At 36.2% G+C, this 27,957-nt stretch overlaps 3 protein-coding genes across 4 annotated transcripts; 2 read left to right on the top strand and 1 right to left on the bottom strand.

Moving 5' to 3' along the window:
* The first annotated feature begins 1,929 nt into the window (after positions 1-1,929).
* On the top strand, positions 1,930-3,987 carry zgc:162608 (uncharacterized protein LOC100037332 homolog). Its single transcript, XM_048160167.1, has 4 exons — positions 1,930-1,948; positions 2,079-2,158; positions 2,243-2,336; positions 2,914-3,987. Exons 2-4 carry the CDS (start codon positions 2,110-2,112, stop codon positions 3,704-3,706), a joined length of 936 nt encoding a protein of 311 aa, XP_048016124.1. The 5' UTR covers positions 1,930-1,948; positions 2,079-2,109; the 3' UTR covers positions 3,707-3,987.
* LOC125248357 (zona pellucida-like domain-containing protein 1) lies at positions 3,816-27,953 on the bottom strand. Its single transcript, XM_048160164.1, has 12 exons — positions 27,778-27,953; positions 12,397-12,634; positions 12,134-12,232; positions 11,816-12,042; positions 9,875-10,065; positions 9,714-9,786; positions 9,530-9,627; positions 9,353-9,436; positions 5,585-5,756; positions 5,385-5,493; positions 5,222-5,251; positions 3,816-5,110 (listed from the first exon to the last, which is right to left on the bottom strand). Exons 3-12 carry the CDS (start codon positions 12,225-12,227, stop codon positions 4,953-4,955), a joined length of 1,236 nt encoding a protein of 411 aa, XP_048016121.1. The 5' UTR covers positions 12,228-12,232; positions 12,397-12,634; positions 27,778-27,953; the 3' UTR covers positions 3,816-4,952.
* laynb (layilin b) lies at positions 18,393-26,470 on the top strand. 2 transcript variants are annotated; one of them, XM_048160166.1, is made up of 7 exons: positions 18,393-18,686; positions 19,200-19,488; positions 21,396-21,553; positions 21,687-21,734; positions 22,735-22,821; positions 24,853-24,958; positions 25,057-26,470. In XM_048160166.1, exons 1-7 carry the CDS (start codon positions 18,611-18,613, stop codon positions 25,361-25,363), a joined length of 1,071 nt encoding a protein of 356 aa, XP_048016123.1. In that variant the 5' UTR covers positions 18,393-18,610; the 3' UTR covers positions 25,364-26,470. The 2 variants fall into 2 exon arrangements, with proteins under 2 accessions (XP_048016123.1, XP_048016122.1); XM_048160165.1 differs by having other exon boundaries at positions 18,401-18,686; positions 24,841-24,958.
* Positions 27,954-27,957: the final 4 nt, after the last annotated feature.

Here is a 27,957-nt window from a genome sequence, read left to right as displayed (position 1 = left end):
AGGCTACTTCAGCAGAATGTGTGTGGACTTTGACCTTATGGTGACTTAAATTATGTAATATATTTTCACATTTCACACACTTTTAGGCCTATGTAAGAATGAACCCAAATAACAAGGTAGTTTTAGTGCTGCATTTGCCTCAATTGATAGTTCCACGACACAACCTTTTGCACAACTTGTTATTGCAAGTCTAACTCTGATCATGCAGTTCCTTCATTTGGTCTGGACCCTACGGTGGTGGTGGTGGGAAAACTTTTTCCAGTCATGAATTTTTCTTAAACATACTGTGCGAAAATCTTGTCTCTTTCTCGTGAACCCAATCTCATGTCTTGTCTCGTCTCGTGAGCGACTCCCCTATTTAAATAATTAACCTCTTTTTCCTGGTGCTCGAGCCACCATAAAATACTGCTTGTCTGGAATGGATTGCTTGAGAAACATTTTCCATGGTAGGCTAATATTTTACCATTCATCATGTTTTGTGTGTCTGCTACTTCTTTTCGAATGTTTAGAAATTCTAAAGCGCGAACCAATGAATGAATCATTTCGAGTCGTCTCTAATAATTTTCGATGAATACGTCAAACGCGCCTCAGCCTGAATCATTCGAACAGTTCACTCACAAACTGAGAACTCAGACAACAAAACTTCTGGAAGAAGTTAAATATTTATCAATAATCCGTTTAAACAAACACTGTAAATGTATCTTATCCTTTGTCAGCGACGAAGAACGTTTTTATTAAGATCAACAGATGGTTCTGTGTCACCTCAGTTATCCTTTTTGAGGCCAATGGTCCCTAAATTTGTGAATGAGTGCAGTAGGATAGATCCGGTTCTGCAGAAGTGTAGAAAACCTGTTTAGTTTCCGTTTGTTTTGGGGTCAGTGATAAGAAGTGGTAGGCTATCAGTGATAGTACATATAAGTACTATAGTATGACACGTATAGCCTACGTACAGTACTTTTTTAGGTAAATTGGGGGGATTTTATTTTTTACAGCAGGCTATGATATGCCAATAATAGTCAACAAAATGTAAAAATGCTGCTGCCAAAGACACCAATTGAACGATTGTATGTCATTTCTTGTTAAATCATGTTTTTGCCCAGACTGCACTGGTGTAAAATCAATGGGGCAAGTTACAATGACGTAGTAGACTATGAGATTTGCACAACAACACATTACCCTGAACAAAACAGCATGTTTGGTAACTAAATTGATGGCTTTTGTGTGGCAAAATTCCCTGTGCAGGGTTTGTTCTTGTCTACTCAAATATGCAGCTGCTAGAAAGTAGGTCTAAAATGAAATAATCAAATGTTCAAAGTATCCCACTATTGGCTTTGTTTATCACTAGTTTTGGCCATGTACTCAAAGCAAACCTAACCCATTCAGTAAAGTAAAAACAAACAGCACCTTTGTTCGCAGAGCCAGAGATAATGAAGCAAGCACAGGCCTGGAGGGTTCATTCTCTGTGACTTATTTCTATGTCATTGCTGTGGGAAAGCCAAGTAGGACTCAACTCGAGTCAAATTTCATGCAGTTCAGTTCACTGAGCAAACTTCACTGGCAACATTCAGAATGAAGTCCATATTATAATGTACTTTTGTAATTGAAATAGAAGTCGCGTATCAAAGTTTTCAACCCTGTTCACTACGTAAGTGCTGTCCAAACACCTCTGGTTAGTACTAAGCATATTCCAATAGCAGTGACCTTGCAAATTACGTCAATATTGTCCTTGTTGTGACATCACTATGGCTACTCTGAATCTGTGTTGTTGGAAAAGAGTAGCTTTGAAGAGGCAATCAGCAAAATACCTTTAGGTTCCTAACGCCTATCGTTATCAAAGTGACCCTCCACGTGGTTTGTGTTGACACAGATGAAAAGCACGACAAACTCTGATAAGGGACTCCTTTAAATATGGACCCTTGAGAAGAAATTCTCATTTTCTCATCAACAGGTAAGAGCCAGATGTCCACTTGCATAGATTAATTAATTATGTTTGAGTGGTCCCATCTAATATGTTGTTAGCCAATAATATTTAAATAAACGTGTCTAATTACATAAATCTTTTTTCTATTTTCAAACAGAGAATAACCTTCATCAGTAAAAATAATAAATATGAATCTGCAGTTTGTTACTTTGGCTTTGGCCTTTGCTACCACAACAGGTTTGTTGCCTCTCCAGTTTCTATTATCAAATTCAATTTTTATTTTTTATTACATTGATCTAATGCAACCATCCTCCTTTTCAGCATTTCCACTCAATGCTGAGATCAGCCGAGAAGCATTTAGTTTACAGAGAGACAATCAGGCCACTGACAAGAAAAAATTTGACAAAGACTCAAAGTAAGTTTACTCTCTTAAGACCAGTGTTCATTAACCAGCAATATAATGTCATGATGCTTGTTTATTTTATTTACTTTCCTTTATTAAAAATTCATACATGCTGTGTCTTGAATACTCCTCTTCTGTGATTAAAAATTCATTTTATTTTAGATATTAAAAATTAAAACAAACTATTGGAAATTATTTTGGGGGCGGAAATGACAGGGTGATACAATTGTTGTAATATTATAATGAAAAAAAAAATGCCTCAATAAAAATAATTACATTTTTTAAAAGAAAACCAGTTTGGCAAAATTGCTTAATAATATTTCAGTAACATTTATGAATTAATAATGAATATAAAAAAGCTTTTTGCATTGAAAAAACATTTTTGAAAGTAATTACTGAGATGTGTACTCTCATATGTTTTAAAGGTGTAAGTAAAATATATTTTTACTTGGAGTTATTAAACTGAAACTTTCATTGAATATGTTTTATAAAAACCATATGAAATGAACAAAGAGTTTATGTGTTTAAAACTTGAGTTCTTTATCATGGACGCTCTTGTAAGTCATTGACCCCTGATCCTATTTTGCAGTGGGATGTGGAAGAACCATGTGGTGAGCAGTGACCTTTACTCCCAGGACTCTAACAACCCCATGGCGGCTGAACTGAGACACAAGCTGAGCATGGAGTCTGAGCGGCTGAGGGCTCGTCTAAAGCAGGAGCTTGCTGAGCTGAGGGAGAGACTCTCTCCTTACCCCAGCCACCCAAAACACACCCTGGCCAATGTCAAGGAGTTCCTGGCCCCCTTCACTAAGCAGCTTCAGACCGCTCTCCAGTCAAATACTCAGGAGCTCTGTGAGAAACTCAATCTGAACCTCCAGGACCTGAATCCAGAGGAAGCCACACTTTACCAGGAGGCAGTGCAGAGGATCACGCAAGCTTTGGATGAAAGCCACCAGAAAAGGACAGCAGCCTTTGAGGACTTTAAAACAAAAGCATTTGAGGCAGTAGAGGAGGAAAGAGACAGCAGTGGAAAGGAACTCTGGGAGGAAGTCACTGCCAGGCTGGGACAGGAAGTGTGTACCTTCAGTTTAGAGGTCCAAGGGAAGGTGGCAGCACTGAAGATAGCTTTGGCAGGCCATCTTGCCTCAGCACAGCCTCCAAGGGATGTGATGGCTTCAAAAGTGGATCAGTTCTGCCAGAATTCCTCAGCTCGGAATCAACAGTTTATTTCTAACTTAGACCTACAGATGATCACTCTCCAAGAAAACCAGAGTCATGGTGAGTCATCTGGTTTCCATCAGACAAACATAGAGTCCATACAGGAGGATTTCTCCACTAGACTCACAGCCCTATTACAAGACATTGTACACACTCTAAATTAAATAACGACACACTTCCATTCCTATCAGAAATACAATTGTAATGTAAATAACAGCTCTTATGTTTGGATTGTACATTGTGACCTGTAACTTTTGTAGAACAATATTGTTGTTTGTACAGTTTTCAAGAACCTTATATGACGTACTGCGAAATCCATTGAAGTGAAAGACAGAAAAGAAAGCCTTTCTTCATTTTATTAAATATTTTTTTTTGTGTAATGTGTGGATATACTGTTTTATAAACAGACAAAAGAATGTAAATAAAAAAGATCAATTTGTACATATTTGAAATGAATATATGTTGTTCTTTGATTATTGCCTCAACTAATAAAAGTATTCCTTTCTAAATACATCACATCTAGACAATTGTTATATCATATTAAATTACAGGGAAGCAGCAGGTCATTGGCTAATACAGGGGTTTTCAAACTGTGCTCTGGGACCGCAAAGGGGTCTGCAGAAAATCTGAGGAATTATACATGAAGAAAACTGTTACAGTCTGTCTAAACTGTACATTTATGGCTGTCAAAGTTAACTTATGTATCAAATACTGTATGTTTAATGCAATCGTATTTAACACAAAATATAAAAAGTGCTAAATCTGAAGTTACGTAATTGAAAATATATATCGTTAGTAATTTCATACATCTAAAAGTAGGTAGGTAGAAAACTTTACAAAATATTTCCACATAATATTTTAATAATTGATTTGCTTTTAATAGTCAAATTAAAAGCCAATTATTTAATTAAGTAAACAACATAGTCTATAACATAATGCTTATTATATTTTTTCACACAAAATAAACGGGCCTTTATACATGACAAAATAGCTGCCTTTATATTTTAGGAAGAGGGTCCTTCGATCAAATTTTGGGGTCCTTCAAAAAGTTTGAAAATCCCTGGGCTAATATACAAGCAATGTGTATAAGAAGCAAAGTGTGATCAAAACATTACAAAACAATTACATCCTCTCAATAATACCTACATTATAATTCAGATAATGAACAAACTAAAACTCATTAAACAATGCAGTATTTGCATTTACATGAAGAATTTAGCAGTTTCTTCCAAGCACATAGTGACTGGACTACACAGCGCTGTCTAAATAGATTAAAATATGCTAAATAGGCATTATGCAAAGTGGTTCTTTGTTGGTTTGTGCAGATGCCGTGATGGGATCAGACGTCTTATCGGGCATATCAAATTAAGCTTCATTCAATGCAAAACAGATGGCGAGTTGATGGATCTCTTAGTGGAAAGCCCGAGGCAAACCACCGGCCCAGAAAAACTTCTTCAGCACAAACCATCCAGCCATAACCATCAACACGGCACCGCCGGTGGCAAAAATGACCCCAACCACCACTCCAGCTACGTTCATATTGTCCCTGTTCAATGGCTCACTGCCTCCTGATTCACAAGAAAAAAACAAGCTGTTACTGTCTAGCTTTTCATCTGAATTTCAGACACATCAAAGTGCAATATTTCGATTGAAATAAAGATTCAAAAAGAATCTCATACCATAGGCCGATGCAGTGGGAACATCATTCTCTACAGGATCAAAAAGAAAGAGTTGTTAGGCATGACAGAAAATGGCTCTCATTTGGAATTCAGTATGTTTGACAACAAGCTGGGTCTCAGATCAGTCTCATTCTGGATTCATGTGCGGACGTGACTGACTCACTCAGGGCTGCGGTGTATAGAGGACCCACAGACACTGTAGCAGATTCTTTGGCTTGTGATCCGTAAGGTTCTAGGGCCCTTCGCTGTCGTGTTCTATTAGAGGTGCAAGGCTGCACAAGCAAAATAAAGTGACATGTTAATTGGCTGACATTATCAGTAGTGGTATCCTATTCATTCTATTCTAACAGTAAAGACTCCTACATTAAGTAATTCTTGGCACTTGTTTGGCTCGCAAAGTCGCAGTATGCAGTGCAGGTATATAGAAGACTTTTCTTGATCACGATGCTCCACGAAGCGGAAGGCTTCAAATGAAAATCGGGAAAACTTGGACAACCCATTATAAAGCACTGCTGTCCGATTCTCTACAAAGCATCTGTGATGAAACAATAGAGAAACATTAATGTAGTTGCCCTGGAGTGTCACTCACATGACATCACAGCAATAGCAAACAACAATCTAATCAATTCCTGATAGACAAAGTCAAGTAAATTTTTTTACATCTAGGTGCCCTAGATTCAAAAATTGAATTTACCTTGGCATTGTTGAATAACAAGAGTTCAGTACATGGAAAAGACATACATTGAGTTTCAAACTCCATTGCTTTCTCTTTCTTATGTAAATCTCATTTGTTTAAAAGACTTCCGGAAAACAGTCGGGGTGTACGCCCCCAATATTTGCATATGCCAGCCCATGTTCCCAACATTATGAAAGGCATTAGACAAGGGCAGGCAGTAACGTCTGGATCTTCACAGGTGAATCAACAGACTAGGTAAGCAAGCAAGAACAACATCGAAAATGGCAGATGGAGCAATAATAACTGACATGATCCATGATAGCATGATATTTTTAGTGATATTTGTAAATTGTCTTTCTAAATGTTTCGTTAGCATGTTGCTAATGTACTGTTAAATGAGGTTAAAGTTACCATCGTTTCTTACTGAATTCGCGGAGACAAGAGCCGTCGCTATTTTCATTATTAAACACTTGCAGTCTGTATAATTCATAAACACAACTTCATTCTTTATAAATCTCTCCAACAGTGTAGCATTAGCCTCAAACTCATAGAGAATCAAATATAAACATCAAAATAAATACTTTACTCACATGATTCGATGTATGCATACAGCATGCATGACGAACATCTTGTAAAGATCCATTTGAGGGTTATATTAGCTGTGTGTACTTTGTAAATGTGCTGTAATATAATCGAGAGCTTGTGTGGCAGGGAGCACGCGAATTAAAGGGGCGGCGCGCTGAAAAAATCAGTGCATAGTTAATGATGCCCCAAAATAGGCAGTTAAAAAAATTTATTTAAAAAAATCTATGGGGTATTTTGAGCTGAAACTTCACAGACACATTCAGGGGACACCTTAGACTTATATTACATCTTGTGAAAAAGCATTCTTGGGCACCTTTAAAGAAACTATTTCATTAGGATATATAGGGGCTTTCGCACCGGAGTAACCTTTTCATAGATCCTAGAACTACTGGTTGAAGTACGCAGAAGTACCCTGTGTTCACACCGCAGGAACCAGGAAGTTCTAGGAAGTCTGTTTGGGGGAACTAAATTAGCTCCTACTTCAGAGTAGGGTCTAAACCACGTTTTGGGCACTTGTGATCCATATACAGCACCTACAGTGATTTCAATTACTAAAAACAGTGGGACAATTTTTTAAAAAGATAACGTGAAAAACACTAGGGTGGTTATTTGCACTAATTAAATTAAGCAAAGTTTAACAGTAATCAAGGATTTTGGGTTTTATTGGGATCTGGGTTTTATTTTAAATTGACTTTTTTAAAATTGAAACACATTTTAAACAGATTTACTACGCAGAAAGACCGTTAGAATGAAAGGGCTGATCAAGAAGCATAGGCGGAGGGTGAACCGACGCCAGGCTAAAGAATTCTTAGTGCAACCCACCCTTAAAGTGCCTTAATGTAGCCTACTAAAACAGTGATATTAAAAGATCAAATTCAGTTTAACCCTTTTTGATGATGCATACTATATACAGGCGAGTAGATGAACCCAGAATATGAATGCAACACGTTTTTTTACTATGTTTTTTGATGGAAAAAAAACGTTTAACCAGAAACCCTGTGTTGCAATAATATTCTGTGTTCATTTGTTTGCCTGAACAAAGTATGCATAATCAATAAGATGTATACTGAATTTGGTCTTTTAAAGGAACACTCCACTTTTTTTGAAAATAGGCTCATTTTCCAACTCCCCAAGAGATAAACAGTTGAGTTTTACCGTTTTTGTTTTTGATTATTACGCCGGAATGAGAGTATAGTTCCTAGCCATATCAGCCTAGAAAATCGCAATTTTTCATTCGGTCTTATTACACGATGTAACTACAGAAAGTCAAGTTTTAAATAGGAAAAATATCAAAACTCTTTGGTCATTTTTGAGCAAGATGCTAACGGTCTCATCAGATTCAATGAACTATGCTAAGCTATGCTAAAAGTGGTACCGCCAGACCCGGAGATCGGCTGAACGGATTTGAAAACAGTAAAACTCAACTGTTTAACTCTAGGGGAGTGAGCCTATTTTCAAAAAAAGTGGAGTGTTCCTTTAATATCACTGTCTTACTACATTAGATCTTACTACAAACCTGGTAAAAATGACTGGCATGCAATGGAGGAAAGCCTTGTTTTGCCTGCCAGGGGGCGTTCCCCTCAGGGCGTGACGTCACGTGAAAACTATCAATAGGAACTATCAGTGACATAAGTGTACGTTGATTGGTCAAACGCCGGCACCCGCCATTTTTAAAAAGCTGTGTAAACATATTTACTTCACGAACATGGAAAACAGTGATAACGGCATTTACCTGTTGTCTGCAGTGTTATACTGAAAGTTGTTATAGGAGATTTAGTTTCTTAGCCTCAGATTTTGCTCTTTCAGTCGCATAGATTATGTGTTTACATCCATCTCCATTATCACGAAACCCACAACACACAACAAACGGCATTCTCCATCCACTGGTTTTTAGCGTTTGTAAATGTCGCGCTTAAAGACGCTGCTGTCGGCAGCTTCAGAGTTCCTATTCCCGGTGCGAATGCAACCAGGAACATGGCCCGGGTAAAAAATTTGTTCCTGGGGAAAAATCCTAGAGGCTAGTTCTTAGAACTGTGTTCCTAGAACTATTCGGTGCAAAAGTAGCTAATGTCACAATGGTTTGAGTAGGACAATCTTAAATTAAACAAATTAGTTGAGTCAAATTAACTTTTATAAGTATTTAGCACTTTACTTTTCTTTCAAGTTCACAGAACTGATCAATTTTAAGTAACCTGAACTGTTTCATTGTTTTGAGTGTATGAACTCATTTCTTTTAATTTAGACGAAGTTAAGTTTAACTGAAACTGGGCTGGGATTTATATTTCCCAGCATGCTTTGCCCATGGCACTCAAAAGGGAGAGTAAATGCTAAAATTAAGTGTTATATAATGTTTTTTTGCGCAAAATTAATATAAAAGTGGGAGATTTAGTGATTAATGTTTTGTTATGCTAATTTAGTATAGAGTTTTTGTTAATGTGGGTTTTTGGAAAGTTACCAAAAACAAGTGGTGCATGCGGCTTGGTTTGAGAGCAAGTATTAGTTAACATATTAGCAAATTAGCAAGTTAGTTTTTTCTGAATTAACTTATCATAGCTAGCTATGTTTACACTAATAAAAATGTTCACATTGAGGTTACATGGAAATTAGTATACTCAAACATTTAAAGTTAAGAACAATTAAAATGTATGAGTCCAAAATAAAAATCTGCCAGTTCTTCTTACTTAAACTTTGAATTTCTTAACTTAAAAACTGAGGCAACTGATTGGCTCAATTTTTTTGAGTTTTGCCAACTTATTCTGGTTTACAGTGAAGAAAAGATGATAACTTTTGTTTCATGTAGTTAACCAGTCTTAACAAATGGAATCTTATTGTAAAGTATTACCATGAATTCTTAATAAGGAGTAACTCACCCTGTGAAAAAGTTGTACTGTTTGTTGTTGGTGTGATTATAAGGTGATGGGGTTGCAAAACAGTGGTCCAGCAACAAATTAAAACTAAAGAAAGGCAGAAAATATCATTTCATTCCTCAATAAAACCCTTAAGAAACATGCTATTCAATGTCCAAAAGAAAACTGCACTGTTCTTACTTTCCAGTGAGATTGACAGCCTTTACTTCAACATAGACTTTACTGCGCAGCTCTAACCCAGTAGGCGGAACCACCAAAGGCATGGTATAATCTGTGCTCTGACATGAAAATAATCAAAAGTATCTTTAAAAATGTGACATAATTTGCTTTCAGAGTAAAGGATTTAACACAAATCTACACTCACATTGAAGACACTCATGCTGAGAGTGTCAATGAAAGTTCCATTGTTGTCACTGGTGGCCACTGACACCGATGACCTGTGTGAAGAATATTAATCTAGTCAGTCCTCTTGTTGTCATACTGCAGTTGAAGTATGCAGTGGAGGTTGAACGTCTTAATACTCACGCTACGATCTGAGTGTTGTTGATAAGATATTCCAGTGGATAACGGCAAGAAAAGTGATAGTAGAGGTCTGTGGAGTAACTGATGAGGCCCTCTGCGGAGCTGGGCGTATCAATGTATCCTGTGATAATGACGGACTGAATGCTGGAGAACATGCCGAATGGACCTGAGGAGCTGGGCACCTCATCCACAATCTAAAAATGCACAAATGAAAATTCAATAATATTAATTCAACTGTAATATATATTATATTTTATATATATATATATATATATATACACTGTAAAAAATGACCGTGATATTAACAGTAAAAGACTGTAAAAATGCTGTGGTGAAAAACTGTCAATTGATTTACAGAAAGTTTCCGTACTATATACGGTGAATAACTGTAATAGATCTAACGGTACGTTTAATGTAATTTTACGGTAAAATACCGTTAAATTCACAGTTTTTGGAAGTGAAAAATAACAATTCATTGTAAAATTTACAGTGAAAAACCGTAAATTGACATTCCCACAATTCCCTGCGTGACACTTCACATTTGATATATTTTCGTTGAAATAACTCTGTTTCTTCTTAGTTTTTCTCATTTTTTTCTAATCAGTTATGTACATTAGGGTTTTATGTTACATCTAATGTTGTTAAATTAATGTTTATTGCATTTTTAAAATTTCATGCATGTTACCATGATGGTGTTTAGTGTGTGTGTGAATGACACTGTGTGCACCTTCTATATATTAGTATTGTGCTTCTCAGCTTGTGGAAAAGCTGCTTGTGATGAACTCTGATTCATCATGTGACTCTCATCACCACTGTGTTTGGTGACTGTCAGTGTATTATAAAGGTACAAAACAGATATTAGTACTTCATTAGGTTGGTAAATTAACATTATATCAGTTAATGAAATACGTTATTTTACCGTAAATTTTACTGGGATTTTTTTTTACAGTGTGTAACAATGATGTTAATATTACTGAAATCCAATGTTAAATATACATATTTAAAATGTAAAATTCACATGTAACTACGTAAGTATGTTTACGGTTTGATGTCATTTTTACAGTATTGTTCTGGTAACCACAGCTGCCGGTATTTTTCCGTAGAAACAACGGGATTTTTTTTACAGTGTATATATATATATATATATATATATAAAATATATATAAACATTTCTACACTTAATATACTTTTTATAATTATAATATATATTTTAAAATATATATTTGATATACTTACTGTACAGTATTTTTTTATTTTTCACTACTTTTTTATTATTATTATTATTATTTTATTTATTTTTTTACAATTTTTTAAAAACTTTTTTATACTTTACTTTTTTATAATACATTTTAAAAACAAATTCTACAATCTTTTTTATATTTTACTATTTAATAATTAGTAAAGTATGTATACAGCTTTTGTCACCTATTCATTGTACATTTCACCTATTCATGTACAATTTTTATAATTAATATAGCCTATATGTCTAAGTATTATACATCTAAAACATTTACTATTTATACTGTATACTTTTTATAATTATAATACATATTTTATTTTATTATATTTTTATATTTTATCTTTTTTTTTTTACATCTTATTATTTTTGCATAATTAATATGTATGCAGCTTTTATGACCTTATTCTTTTTTTTTTTTTTTTTTTTTTCTAACACCATTTAAATATTTAATCACCATTAATCACTAGGCAAAAAGGTTACTAAAAATGGTTTAAAATATATAATTTTTTTTTTTTTACACATTTTCCACTAATTTCTTTCACTTTTTGTATGTGTGCAGCTTTATTATTTATCTATCTATTTATTTATTTATAGTATTTACCACACTACAACTGTGATTAAAAAGGAGGGGGACATTTTTTTCAAGCTCTTAAAGATTAGACAAAGAAAGATAACAAATCTTTTGTTTTTTTTCTTTTTTGCACCTGCAGAGATTGTCTACATGGGTTCTCCTGGCTATGGTTGACTGCCAGCTGGTAGCGGATGACAGGTGGGTCCACACTGGTGTCAACGGTTCCCCTGCACTGGGCGTTATTGCGCTCCCCGTTCAGAGCCAGGCCATTGGGGTCAAAGCCTGCCCAATCAGCGGTGCACAGGTTTACCTCCAGAGAGATCATGCTGGCGCCACAGTGTACCACCAGATCATTGTTGTCTAAACAAAAATGGAGGTCTTAATATCAAGCAGATATTGCAAACTGCAGAGAATGGAGGACTGTCTCACATCTGGAAGGTCACAGACTCACCTGGAACCCTGTTATATACCGAGGAGCAGTTATAGGCCGAGTGAACGGGCTGCAGAATGAGAGCCAGTGCACATAAGCAGAGGCACAGCATCATTCCTGCTGTAGAACAAAGGCAGAACATGACTAAAAAGTCACCTATTTAAAAGTCAAGTCATCCAACATCACAATAACAATGAAGGTAATTATTTAGAACAAATTGTGTTTTTATTGTACTTTAGGAGAAAAAGCAGTAGATATCAGTGTAAAGAAACAGTATTCCATACCTGTTTAACTCCCAGGGAGGTGAATGGACACTATTTGAGAAAGATGATGAGATGCTTCTTATATAACGTTAGACCCCAGGCGTGATTCAATAGGTGCAGGGAGTGTCTCATCCCTCCTACTGCATTATTGTACAGTTCCTTCCCAGATTATAAAATTAATCTTCTGGTTTTGGTTAACAATGACAGTCCTTGAATCCAGTGACAGTTGGATTTGACACATATCCAACAGACACCTGTTCTGATTTTTTAAGTTAAGTCTATATAAATGAATACTGATAAAGTTGCGATTATGACTCTAAAGATATAGAAGACATATGTTAATAGGTTTATGTTTATTTAATTTTATAATCAAATGCATTTTATCATTGATTTTTATATATTTTTTAAATTATACCCACTGTACTGTGCGATTAGAATTGGTTTTATGATTGTAGATCTCGCCCCCCATTGACATAACCAAAAAATACTATGGTAATCAATGGGGGGGGGGGGGGGGTGTTAGTTTATTGGTCGGTTTCAATTTGAGTAAAAGATTTTGTTGTGTACTCATACAGATTATTAGAGGTTTGCTGTGAGACTTCTGTTTTTTTGCTATATTGTCATAAATTAACATGAAAAAACATATTTTTAAACTTTTAATGAAAAAAAAAGTCCAGTAGCTATTCTTGCATTCAGATGGATTTTATTTAAAATATTTTAATGATTTATTAAAAATAACTGTTTATTTTTTTATCCATCTGAGGACACATTTTTCTGTAACAGTATTGAATCTCAAAGCCTTAGAAAGTAAATTAAGAGTCTATTGTGTATAAATCATTTGAAACATAAAATGTTGCATCATCTCCTGGGAGTAGAACATTATGAATACGAGAAATGTGATAATTTGCCACAAGGTATGAAACACAGGACGCCAAAAATAGCTTTTGTTCGTCTGGCTCGCATGCAAGCATCATCTATTGTATTCTAAGAGCAGCTAGCTCAAGACTAGCTCAAGACACCCCTGCTAAAGGCTAAAGGGACGGTTTTGACTGAGTGATGGTGATATCTGACAAAGAGCTTTGAATGAAGCACGTACACTTGTTTGTGCCAAAAAGCCCCTTGGTCAGAGAACATATTTCACATATTACGCTTCGATGCGTCACACCTTGATGATCTTCTTCTAGGACAAAACAACTGATTCAGAGACGAGCTAAGATGCATAGTATTAAGTATGAGAATCATACTTGTTCAAGAAGTCAAACCGTCTGCACAGTGAGGTAAGGACTGAATTGACAAAATCCTTCAAGACTACTTTATTCATAAGCCAAGAATTTAAGAATTTTCCACAACTTCACATTCTGATCCTCTAACTGCAGAAAGCCACAGAATTCTCCATTTTTAAATTAATAAGAAGAACAGAAAGAGAACCAAACAATGTGTCATTGTGTGTTGTGTCCTATCTCATGTGCCAGCAATATAATATCATAGATTGAATCATATTTTGTGAGGTTATCAAATTAATTTAACATTCCAGTTCAATTCTGTAAAAAGATACACTGGGAATTTATATACAGTGAGGGAAGGCCAAGAACAGAGCTGTTGTCAAATCATGATTTATGACTCCTTCATGATTAATGGCCAATGGCCTTGTAAGACAACTGTACAATCACATTGCTTGAAAACTAGTTTCCTACTGTTGTTAGTGTTCTGCTTCTTTCATCATGATTTTAATAATCACGTGGTAGGAAAAGAAGAAAAAAGAGCCCAGATTCGCTTTAAAGGATGACAATTGTGACCGCATTATGAGTATCTAACCTCTGAACAAACACAAGGAAAAGTGGGGCCGCTTCAAAAAAAAAAAAAAAAAAAAATTGTAAAACACTGCCACCTGCTGGTTCAAAATGGATAAACAGCAACGCCAAAATTTTTTTGAGCAATAATATTGACAGCTATGTTTTTTTTACGTTAGGTCCGTATCTTACTAAGCTATAGCTAATGGTTCGGGCACAAAATAAGCAGACAGAATAATAACCTAACTAATAAATGAGCGTCCGATCACAGAACAATCATAGCAAGTAGTGGCAGTGGATCTGGTGTCTTCCCAAAATTCTCTCTCAGTTATTACAAGAGTCAGTCTAGAGCCTGCTTGTTAAGTACGCATATCTGGCAGCTGAAATAACTACTTTCCTGCATCCAGGTTATAGAAAATGCATTGCATTCAGTGTGATAAGCTTTAATGCCCACTCTATATGCATGTGCCATAAATATGCTGCGGCATCTACACAAGGTGGCACAAGCCGAACATACCTTAAACAACTTTCACAGTGGTCAGTTTGTACATTTTTTGACCAATCTTTTCAACTTTTGATGTCATTTCTATAACTATATTTATATATATCATTGCTATAGCGAGAAATTAGTATTGTAGTAATTAAATATTTGCTTAATTATCACCAAAGCGCTCTCTATTTTGTTGTTGATCAGTAAATCATTATTCTGCCTCAGAAGTAAGTGCGAAATTAGCCATGTGTGGAGAAAGGTCTTTATCATTGGTCACATGATAACGACAACATGGCGATCGAATGTAGTAGTCCAGATTACATTCATTCTACATTCATACTATGTACTTTTTTTAGCGGCCATGATGTAATTACTTATTCAAAATAAGTAGTACCAACTCAAGAGTATGCGATTTCGGACACAGCCCATTCACTCCATTCATTCAAATTCACTGATTCATTCTGAAACAAGTGACTGGTCATATTCAGAATAGCACTAGCATACTTCCAAAATCTTTTAATGGCAGAAATAGTAAGAGTATTCTGCTATTACAAATTTAGCCTTTATGAGTGAGTAATTGAAACTTAAAAATGATTCATTTAGGAACAATGCACAAGGATTGTGCTGTAGCTTTGTGGAGCAAAAACAGACAAATTAACTGACATGAAATGTCAAAAATATAAGTTACTCAATACTAACTTAATAGATATAAATTGAACAATGTTAATAAGGAAACACTCGATAATGTAAATATAGCAATTAAAGGTAGGGTAGGTAATTGCAAGTAAGAGAGGCTAGCAATAGCAAGCTAGCTTTGAAAGTATATGTGGACTTAAAGAGCACTGACCTGTACCACCTGACTGCTGCAGATTCATTTTGTCGTTGATAATGTTGCCGCTGAAACGCATAAATTGCAGTCGTGGGTTTCCATCTTTTACGAATTACGATAGTTATGGCATGAACGCAGCATAAGCTCGATGTTTTAGTTCAGGAGGAACTTTAAAAGGTGGCTGCTGTTTTGGTTGTGTGCTCGGTGACTGACATCTTTCTAACTCTGCATAGCATGAAACATCCATCCATAATAAAAATACTCCACACATCTCCGGGGGGTTTAAAAAAAATTTTTTTTAAATTCATATTTAACAAGTTATGACGTAAAATATCTAGCTTCCGCCAGACCACCTTCCGTATACAAGTTATGAAGAAAGTGTAAACTGGCATTGCGTCAGATACACTTTTTCCGTAAGTTGAATAGGGAAAGTGTAGGACGTAGCGTAAGCTTTTTGAACTGCAAGAGTTTTACACTTTCTTCGTAAGTTGAATACAGAAGGCAGTCTGGTGGAAGCTAGATATTTTACTTCATAACTTGTTAAATATAGATTTTTTTTTTTTACACAAATGCATCGCTTTGCTTCAGAAGTCCTTTATTAACCCCCCGGAGCCGTGTGGAATATGTTTATGATGGATGGATGTGGATGGAAGCAATTTTTTCAGCTCATACTCGTTGATCCCGCTCACTGCCATTATAAAGCTCAGATGCATCAGGATATTTATTAATATATCTACGATTGTGTTCATCAGAAAGAAGAAAGTCATATACACCTAGGATGGCTTGAGGGTGAGTAAAGCTTGGGCTAACTTTCATTTGAAAGTGAACTAATCCTTTAACATAGTGATTAATTGCTATCTGGATGTGAAGAGACTTTCAACCAGCATAAAAAAAATGTCTTGAAGCAAATCACCCACCCTGCCTTTAAAGAAATAACACACTCACAATCATGCTGTTTTCAAAAGTTTTCAATACAAACGTCAAGCATAAATTCACTGGTTAGTGGCTCTCAACAGAAGTGACTTGAGCCTAATAAAAGAGACATGACAGACTACATTCAGGGAGGAGGGGGAATGAGTCCGGGCAGCCTGCCAGAGATCAGCACAAACAAGCTGCACATGCAATGCCACTGGCCTGATGGCCTCACCCTTACTTCTCCAAAACCTCATGACATCTGCAGGGTCTGTTCATAATACCCTACAAAGATTTCACTGCATTTATGATTACATGCACAGTAGGAGGTTTCTTCTTCCAAGAATTTTACCCAAGTTGTAATTGGGCCTCTTGTAACAGCCACAGACACCAGAATAGGTTTTACAGCTTATATTTCCCAGCTTAAGCTCTGTATAATGAATTTATTTTCTTTGTCAGGTCAAGGGGAAAATGTCTGGAAATAAAAAGGACAAAAAAACAAACCACAAAGATGAAGAGGAAACAGGCTGTTGAAAAACTGTTTCCTTTCCTGACTGGCTTCCTATTCCTGAGGATAGTGTGTGTCTGACTGTGAGCTGGCAGGGTCAGCAGCAGTGACTGGGCTCCTTTGACTTGCATAGACTAGTCCCTCATAAAAAGTCATCTTACTTCCTCTGTCAGTTTGCTTGTGAGCCAGACAAAACTGGTCCCTCTCCGAACTGATTTTATATGAATTAGAAACTACAGTGATTACACACCATTGATTGATGCTTATGTGTTAGTGATACAAGAAAAAAAACTGCTAAAAGATTAAGCACATATGCCACACGGTTACTTATCATATATATATATATATATATATATATATATATATATATAAAAATAGCTTACTATGCTATCCATTATTTAAATGCATAATCATTATGAACAAATGTAAGTTGTGTTTTCTTTCCTATTGTGACATATACAAGTAAAACCATCGGGAATTTATTGGATGGTTGTGGTTTGCTATTGCTGTGATGTCATGTGAGTGACAGGCTGTCCTGTCCTCACGCCAGTAAACATGTCATCAGAGAAGAGAAGAGATGTCGTTGCAAGAGGGAGGGGAAGTTAGGCTATTTTGATTTAAGATTATGAGGGCACATGAATTAATAAAATAATGATGTGCATAAATAATTTATTATAAATACTGCAATATTCCATAAAAATAAGAATGATCATTGATCGATGATTGTATGGTGACTTTAAAGGGTTAGTTCACCCAAAAATGAAAATAATGTCATCTATTACTCACCCTCATGCCGTTCCACACCCATAAGACCTTCGCTAATCTTCGGAACACAAAAGATATTTTAGTTGAAATCCGATGACTCAGTGAGGCCTCCATAGCCAGCAATGACATTTCCTCTCTCAAGATCCATAAAGGTACTAAAAACATATTTAAATCAGTTCATGTGAGTACAGTGACTCAATATTAATATTATAAAGCGACGAGAATATTTTTGGAGCGCCAAAAAACAAACAAAATAACGACTTATTTAGTGATGGCCGATTTCAAAACAATGCTTCAGGAAGCTTCAGAGCGTTATGAATCAGTGTATCGAATCTGCTATTCGGAGCGCCAAAGTCACGTGATTTCAGCCGTTGGCAGTTTGACACGCGATCCGAATCATGATTTGATACACTGATTAATTTATGCTCCGATGCTTCATGAAGCAGTGTCGGATTTCAACAAAAATATCTTAATTTGTGTTCCGAAGATTAAGGAAGGTCTTATGGGTGTGGAACGACATGAGGGTAAGTAATAAATTACATAATTTTCATTTTTGGGCAAACTAACCCTTTAAAGGTTTAAACTGAATGCATCGAAACAGTAAAAAAGTATGCAATATAGCTACATTAAAAAATTGTGTACTCTATTAAGAATAGGTTACATTTCAAGTATTTATTATTAGTTTATTTGTTTTAAAAATCGCTAAAAACAAGAAAATTCTTCGGAACACTGTTTACATTTATACACGTAAAGAGTGTCAGCACAAAAACAGCTACAAGCGTTTCTGCTAGCGAGAACATTCATTAGAGACTCAAGCAGCCTTTCTTGAGCCAGAGAGAAACTTTGCCTGCGTTTGTTTGGTCTGACGGGACGGGACGTTTTGCCAGGATCTAGAAACGGTCGTGTCGTGGCAATCGCACGCCTTTTGAAACTATGTAGAGATGGAGTTCATGAAGCTGATCGGAACTGTTTTGGCTGTTTGTTTCCATCCCAGCTGCGCATCAGGCGCGATCGGTGGTGAGTTTGTGCTTATTTATGTGTAAAATGTTGGTTCATGCACAGTGATATTCAAATGTTTTGTAGTGTCCAGTTCGAGTGCACATTATGTAACACTAACAGTCGAATAATACGATAGTTTCGATTAACGGACCGCAGTCTTTCCAAATAAAGATTTCTGAAGGGTTTTGCAAAACCATATGTAACGAATATAAACATCTGATAATGCAACAAAACGCTTCATTGAGTTTTCTTTTCCTATTAAAGTGGTTTGTTTATGTACAATTTTCGGGTTTTAAATTTGGGTCACAGCTGTTTTTTAGTCTGAGAGGATATGGCTGATAGCTGTCGCACACATGACTTTGCTTGAGAGGATTTTCCGCCTGACAGATTGTGGAAGTTCTCCTGGTTTCTTCCTCTCTTTGCTCACATAATTCCCTGCGCCAACTTTCCTATAACGGTTCTCACAATATTTCCATAACAGTACTTTAGGTTCAACACTAACATCAGTGTTTTTGGTGATGTGGTTTGCAGATCACAGGATATGCCGGAGAGGGACAGAGAAGCCCTGCTATAAGATCACAAGCTTCCAGGACAACAGTCTCAGAGCAAGCTTTGAGGCAGCCAGACAGAAATGCAGGGAGGATGATGGGGAGCTGCTCAGTATCGAGACCGAGAATGAGCAGCGTCTGGTGGAGAAGTTTGTTCGGGAGCACTGGGCCACAGATGGAGACTTCTGGATTGGGCTACGGAGGAGCCCACAATATAATGCTGATTGTTCAGCACAGTATTACTGGCTGGATTACAGTCCGGCCACATTTAGGTAAGAGATTTGCAGTAATATCATCCTGTAATTTTCTGATGTTTTTTTTTTTTTTAGAGAGAGTTGAAAATGAAAATTCTTTTTCTCATCCTTATATCATTCCTATGACTTTGAAAGAGATTTTTAATCTCAGTGTGTCTTTCCTGGTTAAATAAAGGTTGACTTTCTTCACAAAAAGATATATTTTGAATATTGTTCTGGTTGCAGTTACAATAGATGGGGACTGAAGCTTTCAAGATTCAAAAAGGGCATGAAAGTGCTCTATATACCAGTGCTGTTATTGTTATAGGGTTAGTTCACCCAAAAATTAAAATTCTGTAATTTATTACTTGCCCTCGTGTCGTTCTGCATCCGTATCTTTGGAACACAAATTAAGATATTTTTGATGAAATCCAAGAGGTTTCTGTCCCTCCATAGACAACTGCCACTTTCAAGGTCTGAAAAGGTAGGAATGACATCATTAAAGTACTCCATGTGACTCCAGTGGTTTAACCTCAATTGTATGAAGCGACGCGAGTGCTTTGTTTGCGCAAAAAAAGAGCTTCATGACGCATGCGTGTTGTGTTCAGACTCGCGCATCAACTCAACTCACATGCGCGAGTATTCACGAGAGCATCACGACACTTTGCATTTTGTGTTCACGCGAGAGCTGACGTTGCGTGAACACTCTTTGGATAATATTATCTTGTAAATAAAGTGGTAAATTATGTTTTTTTGCACAAACAAAGCACATCAATTCATTAAATTCAGTTTAAGCCATGGAGTACTTTAACAATGTCTTTCCTACCTTTCTGGACCTCGGAGTGGTATTTGCGTTGGATCTCTATGGAGAGACAGAAACTTCTCAGACTTCTTCAAAAATATCTTAATTTTTGTTCCGAAGATGAACGAAGGTCTTACGGATGTGGAACGACATGAGGGTGAAAAATAAATGACAGAATTTTTGTTTTTGGGTGAACTAACCCTTTAACTAAAACTACCAAAACCAAAAAACTATCAAACTACTGAAATTGTATTCTGTAATTGAAATAAAATACAGTATAAATATTAGATGAAAAACTTAAACTTAATACAGAACTTTAGAAAGTTGAAGTACTAATATGACTAAAACAGAAATAAAAATGAATTAATGCCAGGCTATATAGAAATATTTTTTTTAAAATGACAAAAGCACATAGCAAAATTAAAATAAAATAATTAAAAGTAATAGCTAATTGATATGGAAGAGGATTAGGGCCAAGCAATAATAAAAAATTAAAACCATCTTGAGATTAAAGTTGTTAAATTTCGAGAAAAAAGTCGAGATAAAATGTTGAGAATAAATTCGTTAAATTACGAGAAAAAACTTGTTAAATTTCAAGAAAAAAGTCGAGATAAAATGTTGAGAATAAAGTCATTAAATTACGAGAAAAAAAGTCGTTAAATTACGAGAACAAATTCGTTAAATGATGAGAAAAAACTCGTTAAATTTCGGGAAAATTTCAAGATAAAATGTTGAGAATAAACTCGTTAAATTATGAGAAAAAACTCGTTAAATTTCAAGAAAAAAGTCGAGATAAAATGTTGAGAATAAACTCATTAAATTATGACTTTATTTTATCTCAACTTTTTTCTCGAAATGTAATGACATTTTTCTCGTAATTTAACAACTTTAATCTCGAGATGGTTTTAATTTTTTATTAATGCTTGGCCCTAATCCTCTTCCGTAAATTGATAATAAATATATTAATAGTAAATAATACTAAAAAAAATAACACTGCTGTATGCAACTTGTATTCTATATTCCAAGTCTTATGAATCATGAAGGTGAGTAAATGATGACAGAATTTTCAATTTTTGGTAAACTCTCCCTTTAAGTGAAAGTAAAATGTGCTATACCATTTTCAGTGAGTCTATTGTGTTTTTAGGAACTGGCTGTTGACAGAGCCCTCTTGTGGCCTCGATCAGTGTGTGGCGTTATTCTACCAGCCCTCGTCTTCTGCTCTCCTGAAGAAACGCAACCTGTTCAAGTGGACTGACTACAATTGCAATAACAAGAATAATTTCATCTGCAAGTACTCAGATGGTAAGCTTTTGCTTATGTTAATGTTAGCTGTCACATTAAGATGTTTAATAGAGAACAAATATCAGACAAGCATCTTGTAGTGTAAACATATTATGTAAAAGGACTTCAAATGTAAACTCCTGTGTGTGTTTAGAGAAGCATCCTGTCCCCACTCCAGCAGGAAATATCACTACACATACAGGTAAACAAATCCATAAGTGTCATCTGGTGTGTTTGCTACTTTTTTTTCTGACACAATAATGGTGATTTTCTATGTTAATATAAGTGAGAGTACCTAAACTGCTGTGAGTTATAAGCATTTTTTAAAGATTAATGGGATAGTTCCTCAAAAAATGAATATTCTCTCATCATTTTACCAGTGTTTTTGTCATTAACTAAAACTTTTAAAAACAATTTTAAGTATTTGAAATAAAGCTAAGATAAAACTAAATATAAATATTAGATGAACTTGAAATGTTGCCTCTGCAACTAACTGACATAAACAAGTTTAAATGCTAAAATTCTAAAATGACAAAAACTGAAATAAAATTAATTAGAAATATTTAAAAACAAAAATTAATAAAAATGACAAAAACACACAACATTAAAATTACAAAACTACTTGAAAACTAAAAATATAATACTATAATAGTATATAAATAATACTAATATATAGGTTTAAAATGACATAAGGGTGTGTAAATGAGGACAGAATAAAATGAAAGAATTTAAATTTTTCCAACTTTGTACGGATATTAATGCTTATGATGACCTCTAGTGGTGGAAATTGAATTATACTTTCACTTACAGTCATAATAGGTCAGTCATCTTAAAGGGATAGTTCACCCAAAAATGAAAATTCTGTCATCATTTACTCACCCTCAAGTTGCTCAAAACCTGTATGAATTTCTTTCTTCTGCTGAACACAAAAGAAGATATTTTGAAGAATATGGGTGACCAAACAGTTGATGGACTTCTAAAGTATATAAAAAAATACTATGTAAGTCAATGGGATTAACTGTTTGGTTGCATTCTTCAGAATATCTTCTTTTGTGTTCAGCAGAAAAAAGAAATTTAAGCAGGTTTGGAACAAATTGAGGGTGAGTAAATGATGACAGAATTTTCATTTTTGGGTGAATCGTCCCTTTAAGGCCAAACATTATAAATGCTTATGAATCATTTTGTGTCATTCTTGTTTTTAGGTATTGATGATCTGACTCTGGTGCCAAAGCACCCGCCCATTACAGTGGACAATGACAGGATAAAAACTGAACTCTCAGAGTCGTCAGGTAATACAGCAAAATATATATACACTATATTGCCAAAAGTATTGGGACACCCCTCCAAATCATTGAATTCAGGTGTTCCAATCACAGGTGTATAAATCAAGCACCTAGGCATGCAGACTGCTTCTACAAACATTTGTGAAAGAATGGGTCACTCTCAGGAGCTCAGTGCTCAGCGTGGTACCGTGATAGGCTGCCACCTGTGCAATAAGCCCATTTGTGAAATTTCCTCACTACTAGATATTCCACGGTCAACTGTTAGAGGTTTCATAACAAAGTGGAAGCAATTGGGAACAACAGCAACTCAAGTGGTAGACCACGTAAAATCACAGAGTGGGGTCAGCACATGCTGAGGCGCACAGTGCGCAGAAGTCGCCAACTTTCTGCAGAGTCAATAACTACAGACCTCCAAACTTCATGTGGCCTTCAGTTTAGCTCAAGAACAGTGCATAGAGAGCTTCATGGTATGGGTTTCCATGGCCTAGCAGCTGCATCCAAGCCTTACATCACCAAGTGCAATGCAAAGCGTTGGATGCAGTGGTGTAAAGCACACCACCACTGGACTCTAGAGCAGTGAAGACGTGTTCTCTGGAGTGACGAATCACGCTTCTCTGTCTGGCAATCCAACGGATGAGTCTGGGTTTGGTGGTTGCCAGGAGAACGGTACTTGCCTGACTGCATTGTGCCAAGTGTAAAGTTTGGTGGAGGGGGGATTATGGTGTGGGGTTGTTTTTCAGGGGTTGGGCTTGGCCCCTTAGTTCCAGTGAAAGGAACTCTTAAAGGTCCCGTTCTTCGTGATCCCATGTTTCAAACTTTAGTTAGTGTGTAATGTTGTTGTTAGAGTATAAATAAAATCTGTACAATTTTAAAGCTCAAAGTTCAATGCCAAGCGAGATATTTTATTTAACAGAAGTCGCCTACATCGAACGGCCAGTTTGGACTACATCCATCTACTTCCTTCTTTAATGACGTCACTAAAACAGTTTTTTGACTAACCTCCGCCCACAGGAATACACAAGAGTTGCGTTTGTAGAGTGTGTTTGTCGCCATGTCGTCGAAACGCTGTTATTTTCATCCCGCAGTCCAATCACCGGGTCTGATTCCGGCTCAAATTGATAGGGTAAAATTAAAGACATGTTTACAATAACACTGAGCGCGTGCATCTCCACGTTATGGTAAGAGGCGTGATTTTTCCGGGCACGGTGCGCTCAGAGCTGTCGAATCACAACACAGGAACCGCTGGCACAATCAGAACCCGTTACGTATTTCTGAAGGAGGGACTTCATAGAACAAGGAAGTCATCAGCCCGTTTTTATAACAGTGGAAACAGCGGTATACAGATAAGTAAATTATGTGGAAAATACTGTGTTTTTTTACACGCGAAACATGAACACATGTTATATTGCACACTATAAACACAATCAAAGCTTCAAAAAAACACGAAAAACGGGACCTTTAATGCTTCAGCATACCAAGACATTTTGGACAATTTCATGCTCCCAACTTTGTGGGAACAGTTTGGGGATGGCCCTTTCCTGTTCCAGCATGACTGCGCACCAGTGCACAAAGCAAGGTCCATAAAGACATGGATGAGTGAGTTTGGTGTGGAGGAACTTGACTGGCCTGCACAGAGTCCTGACCTCAACCCGATAGAACACCTTTGGGATGAATTAGAGCGGAGACTGTGAGCCAGGCCTTCTCGCCAACATCACTGCCTGACCTCACAAATGCGCTTCTAGAAGAATTATCAAAAAATCCCATAAACACACTCCTAAACCTTGTGGAAAGCCTTCCCAGAAGAGTTGAAGCTGTTACAGCTGCAAAGGGTGGGCCAACTCCATATTAAACCCTACGGATTAAGAATGGGATGTCATTAAATTTCATGTGCACGTAAAGGCAGACGTCCCAAAACTTTTGGCAATATAGTGTATATATATGTGTGTGTGTCTTATAATAATATTTTAATATAATATATATTTATAATTATATTTTTACATTCAATAACTATGGCATTTCTCTTAGTTTCTATTTCAGATGACACAATTAATATTTACTACATCCTCCTGGCCATTCTACCCGTGATGCTGCTGTTGATATTGGTGGTGTCGGGGGTGTTCTGTTTCAGAGTCATGTCAAGGAGGTGTGTAATGCAGTGCAAACATTTTCATCAAATCATAGTTTGATTATTTTGTCTGTGCACCCTGCCATATAATATATTTTGTGACTGTGTCTTTGAAGGAGAAAAGAACAGAATGAAATCTATGCCGTGCCAGGACAGTGGGTGCGTCCAGTAGCTCCAAAAAATCAAAACGGTCATAAACGCACCGACAAATTCAACCAGCCTGGAGCTCACCTGGAGTACATGAGCTCTGAAATTAACAGAACATTTATTGTGGCATCCACAAACAGTCAGTTTGAGGACTACGAGAACGTTCCGAGCCGCCCCACACAGTGCGGTTTTGTCACTAATGACATTTACGAGACGTGCCGGAGCCCCTCGGCAGTAGAAGCAGGATGGGTGGACAATGATATATATGGATACTAAAACACTATACAGTTTCTACTGACTGGTACAGTATACTGACCTCTCTCCCACTAGTGTGGCACCATGTTTGATCTCATCTCCAGTCTGTGTGCCTTCTCTTTGATGTGCACTCTGTGACCTAGTGTGAAGGATGGGGAAGCCAGTGGGAGTCTAATGCAGGAGTGTACAGTGAGGCACGGATTCCCATAACTGACTATACAAAGAAGCATAAAGGTGTCATCGGCTTGTGAGAGCTTCCTCTGTGGAAACTGGCATCCTGGAACAGGACCTTCCCTTTTGGAAATTCACAAAACAGTACGCTGACCTCTCAGCCCATCTCAACAACATCCTTCAGTGTCTCTGAGAATGGCCTCTCTAAAGGATATCTACTGTTGTTCCCTTGTTTTTAAAGGCTATGTAGTTACTTTGTATAAAACAGAATTAAAGGAATTAGCTAAAAGATTATTGTAACATATACTGAATATGTATTTTGCTTTTCCATATGAAATTGTGAGGAAAAAAGATAAATAATGAGGTTTTGCTCTATTTGGATTGTAAATGATGATGCTGTCTCTGTCCTTAATATTATTAATAATAATATTAACTCTGTTACGTTATTTGGACTTATTCTTAAGCACAGAATAGCTTGCAATGAATGTTTGTAATTAATCAACACTCATGGAAAGCCTGGTAATTTCAGGGAATTTTAAGATCAGACATGGAAAAGGAGTGTATTTTTTATAGTGAATATACTTTTCTAGTTATGCTTGATTATAAAATATTTTATTGGCTAAATCTTGTTTTTCATTAGTGCAGTCTATAAAATCTTAATGGAAATGCACAGATCAAAAGGTCTGACCCTATTCTTTGATTATTCTGTTGAATTCAGAGCTTCAGGATCTGTGAACTATTTTATTAGTGCTGCAGTACAGCATGTGTCCAGGAGATGTCGCTATATGATAGGCTGAATCGCTTGCAGCTTAGTTTGAGGACATTTTGTTGTTCGTCATGGAGGTGTTTAAACTAAAATTTCCAATACAAATCATGCACTGTCTGTTGTGCTTTTTATGCTTACATACTAATGACCTGTTTATTGAACTGTTGTATAAAATGTTCAGGACAGTACGACACTGCTCTCACTCAGCTGTTTCTTTGAAGACACATTTAATGTTTGTAACGACAATCTGTTTTATATGATGATGTAATTGAGCAAATATGTGGTAGGATACGATTGCTTTGATGTTTACAGGCTAGGTTGCAAATCCTTAACTTGGTGTCCTAGACGTCACGTGTCAAAATGTGATTACTTAAAGGATTAGTTCACTTTCAAATTAAATTTTCCTGATAATTTACTCACCCCCATGTCATCCAAGATGTTCATGTCTTTCTCTCTTCAGTCAAAAAGAAATTAAGGTTTTTGATGAAAACATTCCAGGATCTTTTTCCTTATAGTGGACTTCAATGGCCTCCAAACGGTTGAAGGTCAAAATTACAGTTTCATTGCAGCTTCAAAGCGTTCTACACGATCCCAGACTAGGAATAAGGGTCTTATCTAGCGAAACGATCTGTCATTTTCTAAAAAAAAAATTTTTTTAATTATATACGTTTTAACCACAAATGCTCATCTTGAACTAGCTCTCTTCTTCTCTATTTGAATTCCAACTAAAGTTCGAACTAAATTGTCATATACAAAATGCTAGTGCAAGCATATAACAATTAGTTCAAACTTTGACCTGTGGAGGGCAGTAATACACTTAGCAGTGTCTACACTGCCGGAATTCAAATAGAGAAGAAGAGAGCTAGTTCAAGATGAGCATTTATGGTTAAAACGTATATAATTTTATTTTTTTTTAGAAAATGAGCGATGGTTTCTCTAGATAAGACCCTTATTCCTCGTCTGGGATCGTGTAGAACGCTTTGAAGCTGCAATGAAACTGTAATTTTGACCTTCAACTGTTTGGAGGCCATTGAAATCCACTATATGGAGAATAATCCTGGAATGTTTTCATCAAAAACCTTCATTTCTTTTCGACTGAAGAAAGAAGGACACGGACATCTTGGATGACATGGGGGTGAGTAAATTATCAGGAAATTTTAATCTGAAAGTGAACTAATCCTTTAAGTCCGGTTAGTGGGGGTACTTAAGGGAGTTTGTTAAGAGAAAAACTGTAAAAACATGAAACAAATAGATAAATAATAAGATTAAAATAAATAAGATTTAGCTTTAAATGTGTAAGTAAGCTAGTAAATAGGTAAATAAACTAGTGAATACATAAATACCACGTCTTACAGTGCAGTACAAAGATTGTAATTTAAATAGATTTGGTCTTTATACAAGAAGAAACTGTATTAATGCTTTTTTAAATTTGAAGATAAGGGTCCCTCGCACGATAATCGTCACATTTGGGAACCTAAAAGATTAACTTAAAGGATACTACTTGATATTAAGGTACAATAAAGACAGAGAAACAAAGCGCCCTGCCTTCAAATACCGAGCACGTCCCCCTCGGCTCTCATTCCTCGACTGAAGTACGCGAGAGACTTTATCAAAGTTGCTGGTGGCACAGGGTTTCACAGCCAGCGCTCGAGCAAACAGAGCGACGCTCTGGCCGTTG

This window comes from Megalobrama amblycephala, linkage group LG16, assembly GCF_018812025.1.
Source record: "Megalobrama amblycephala isolate DHTTF-2021 linkage group LG16, ASM1881202v1, whole genome shotgun sequence".
NCBI lineage: Eukaryota > Metazoa > Chordata > Actinopteri > Cypriniformes > Xenocyprididae > Megalobrama > Megalobrama amblycephala.
The sequence above is the reverse complement of the archived record's forward strand: the minus strand, read 5'-3'. Positions and strand labels throughout refer to the sequence as shown.

What these genes read in the sequence shown, in the direction of transcription:
- zgc:162608 (XM_048160167.1), top strand. Translation starts at nt 2,110, where the DNA reads ATGAATCTGCAGTTTGTTACTTTGGCTTTGGCCTTTGCTACCACAACA. An exon ending in GGCCTTTGCTACCACAACAG is followed by an intron (nt 2,159 to 2,242) that starts GTTTGTTGCCTC and finishes CCTCCTTTTCAG; the next exon opens with CATTTCCACTCAATGCTGAG. An exon ending in AAATTTGACAAAGACTCAAA is followed by an intron (nt 2,337 to 2,913) that starts GTAAGTTTACTC and finishes CCTATTTTGCAG; the next exon opens with TGGGATGTGGAAGAACCATG.
- LOC125248357 (XM_048160164.1), bottom strand. Translation starts at nt 12,227, where the DNA reads ATGATGCTGTGCCTCTGCTTATGTGCACTGGCTCTCATTCTGCAGCCC. An exon ending in AGTGCCAAGAATTACTTAAT is followed by an intron (nt 5,494 to 5,584) that starts GTAGGAGTCTTT and finishes TTGCTTGTGCAG; the next exon opens with CCTTGCACCTCTAATAGAAC. An exon ending in TCTATACACCGCAGCCCTGA is followed by an intron (nt 5,252 to 5,384) that starts GTGAGTCAGTCA and finishes TTGATCCTGTAG; the next exon opens with AGAATGATGTTCCCACTGCA.
- laynb (XM_048160165.1), top strand. Translation starts at nt 18,611, where the DNA reads ATGGAGTTCATGAAGCTGATCGGAACTGTTTTGGCTGTTTGTTTCCAT. An exon ending in CGCATCAGGCGCGATCGGTG is followed by an intron (nt 18,687 to 19,199) that starts GTGAGTTTGTGC and finishes TGTGGTTTGCAG; the next exon opens with ATCACAGGATATGCCGGAGA. An exon ending in TACAGTCCGGCCACATTTAG is followed by an intron (nt 19,489 to 21,395) that starts GTAAGAGATTTG and finishes TTGTGTTTTTAG; the next exon opens with GAACTGGCTGTTGACAGAGC.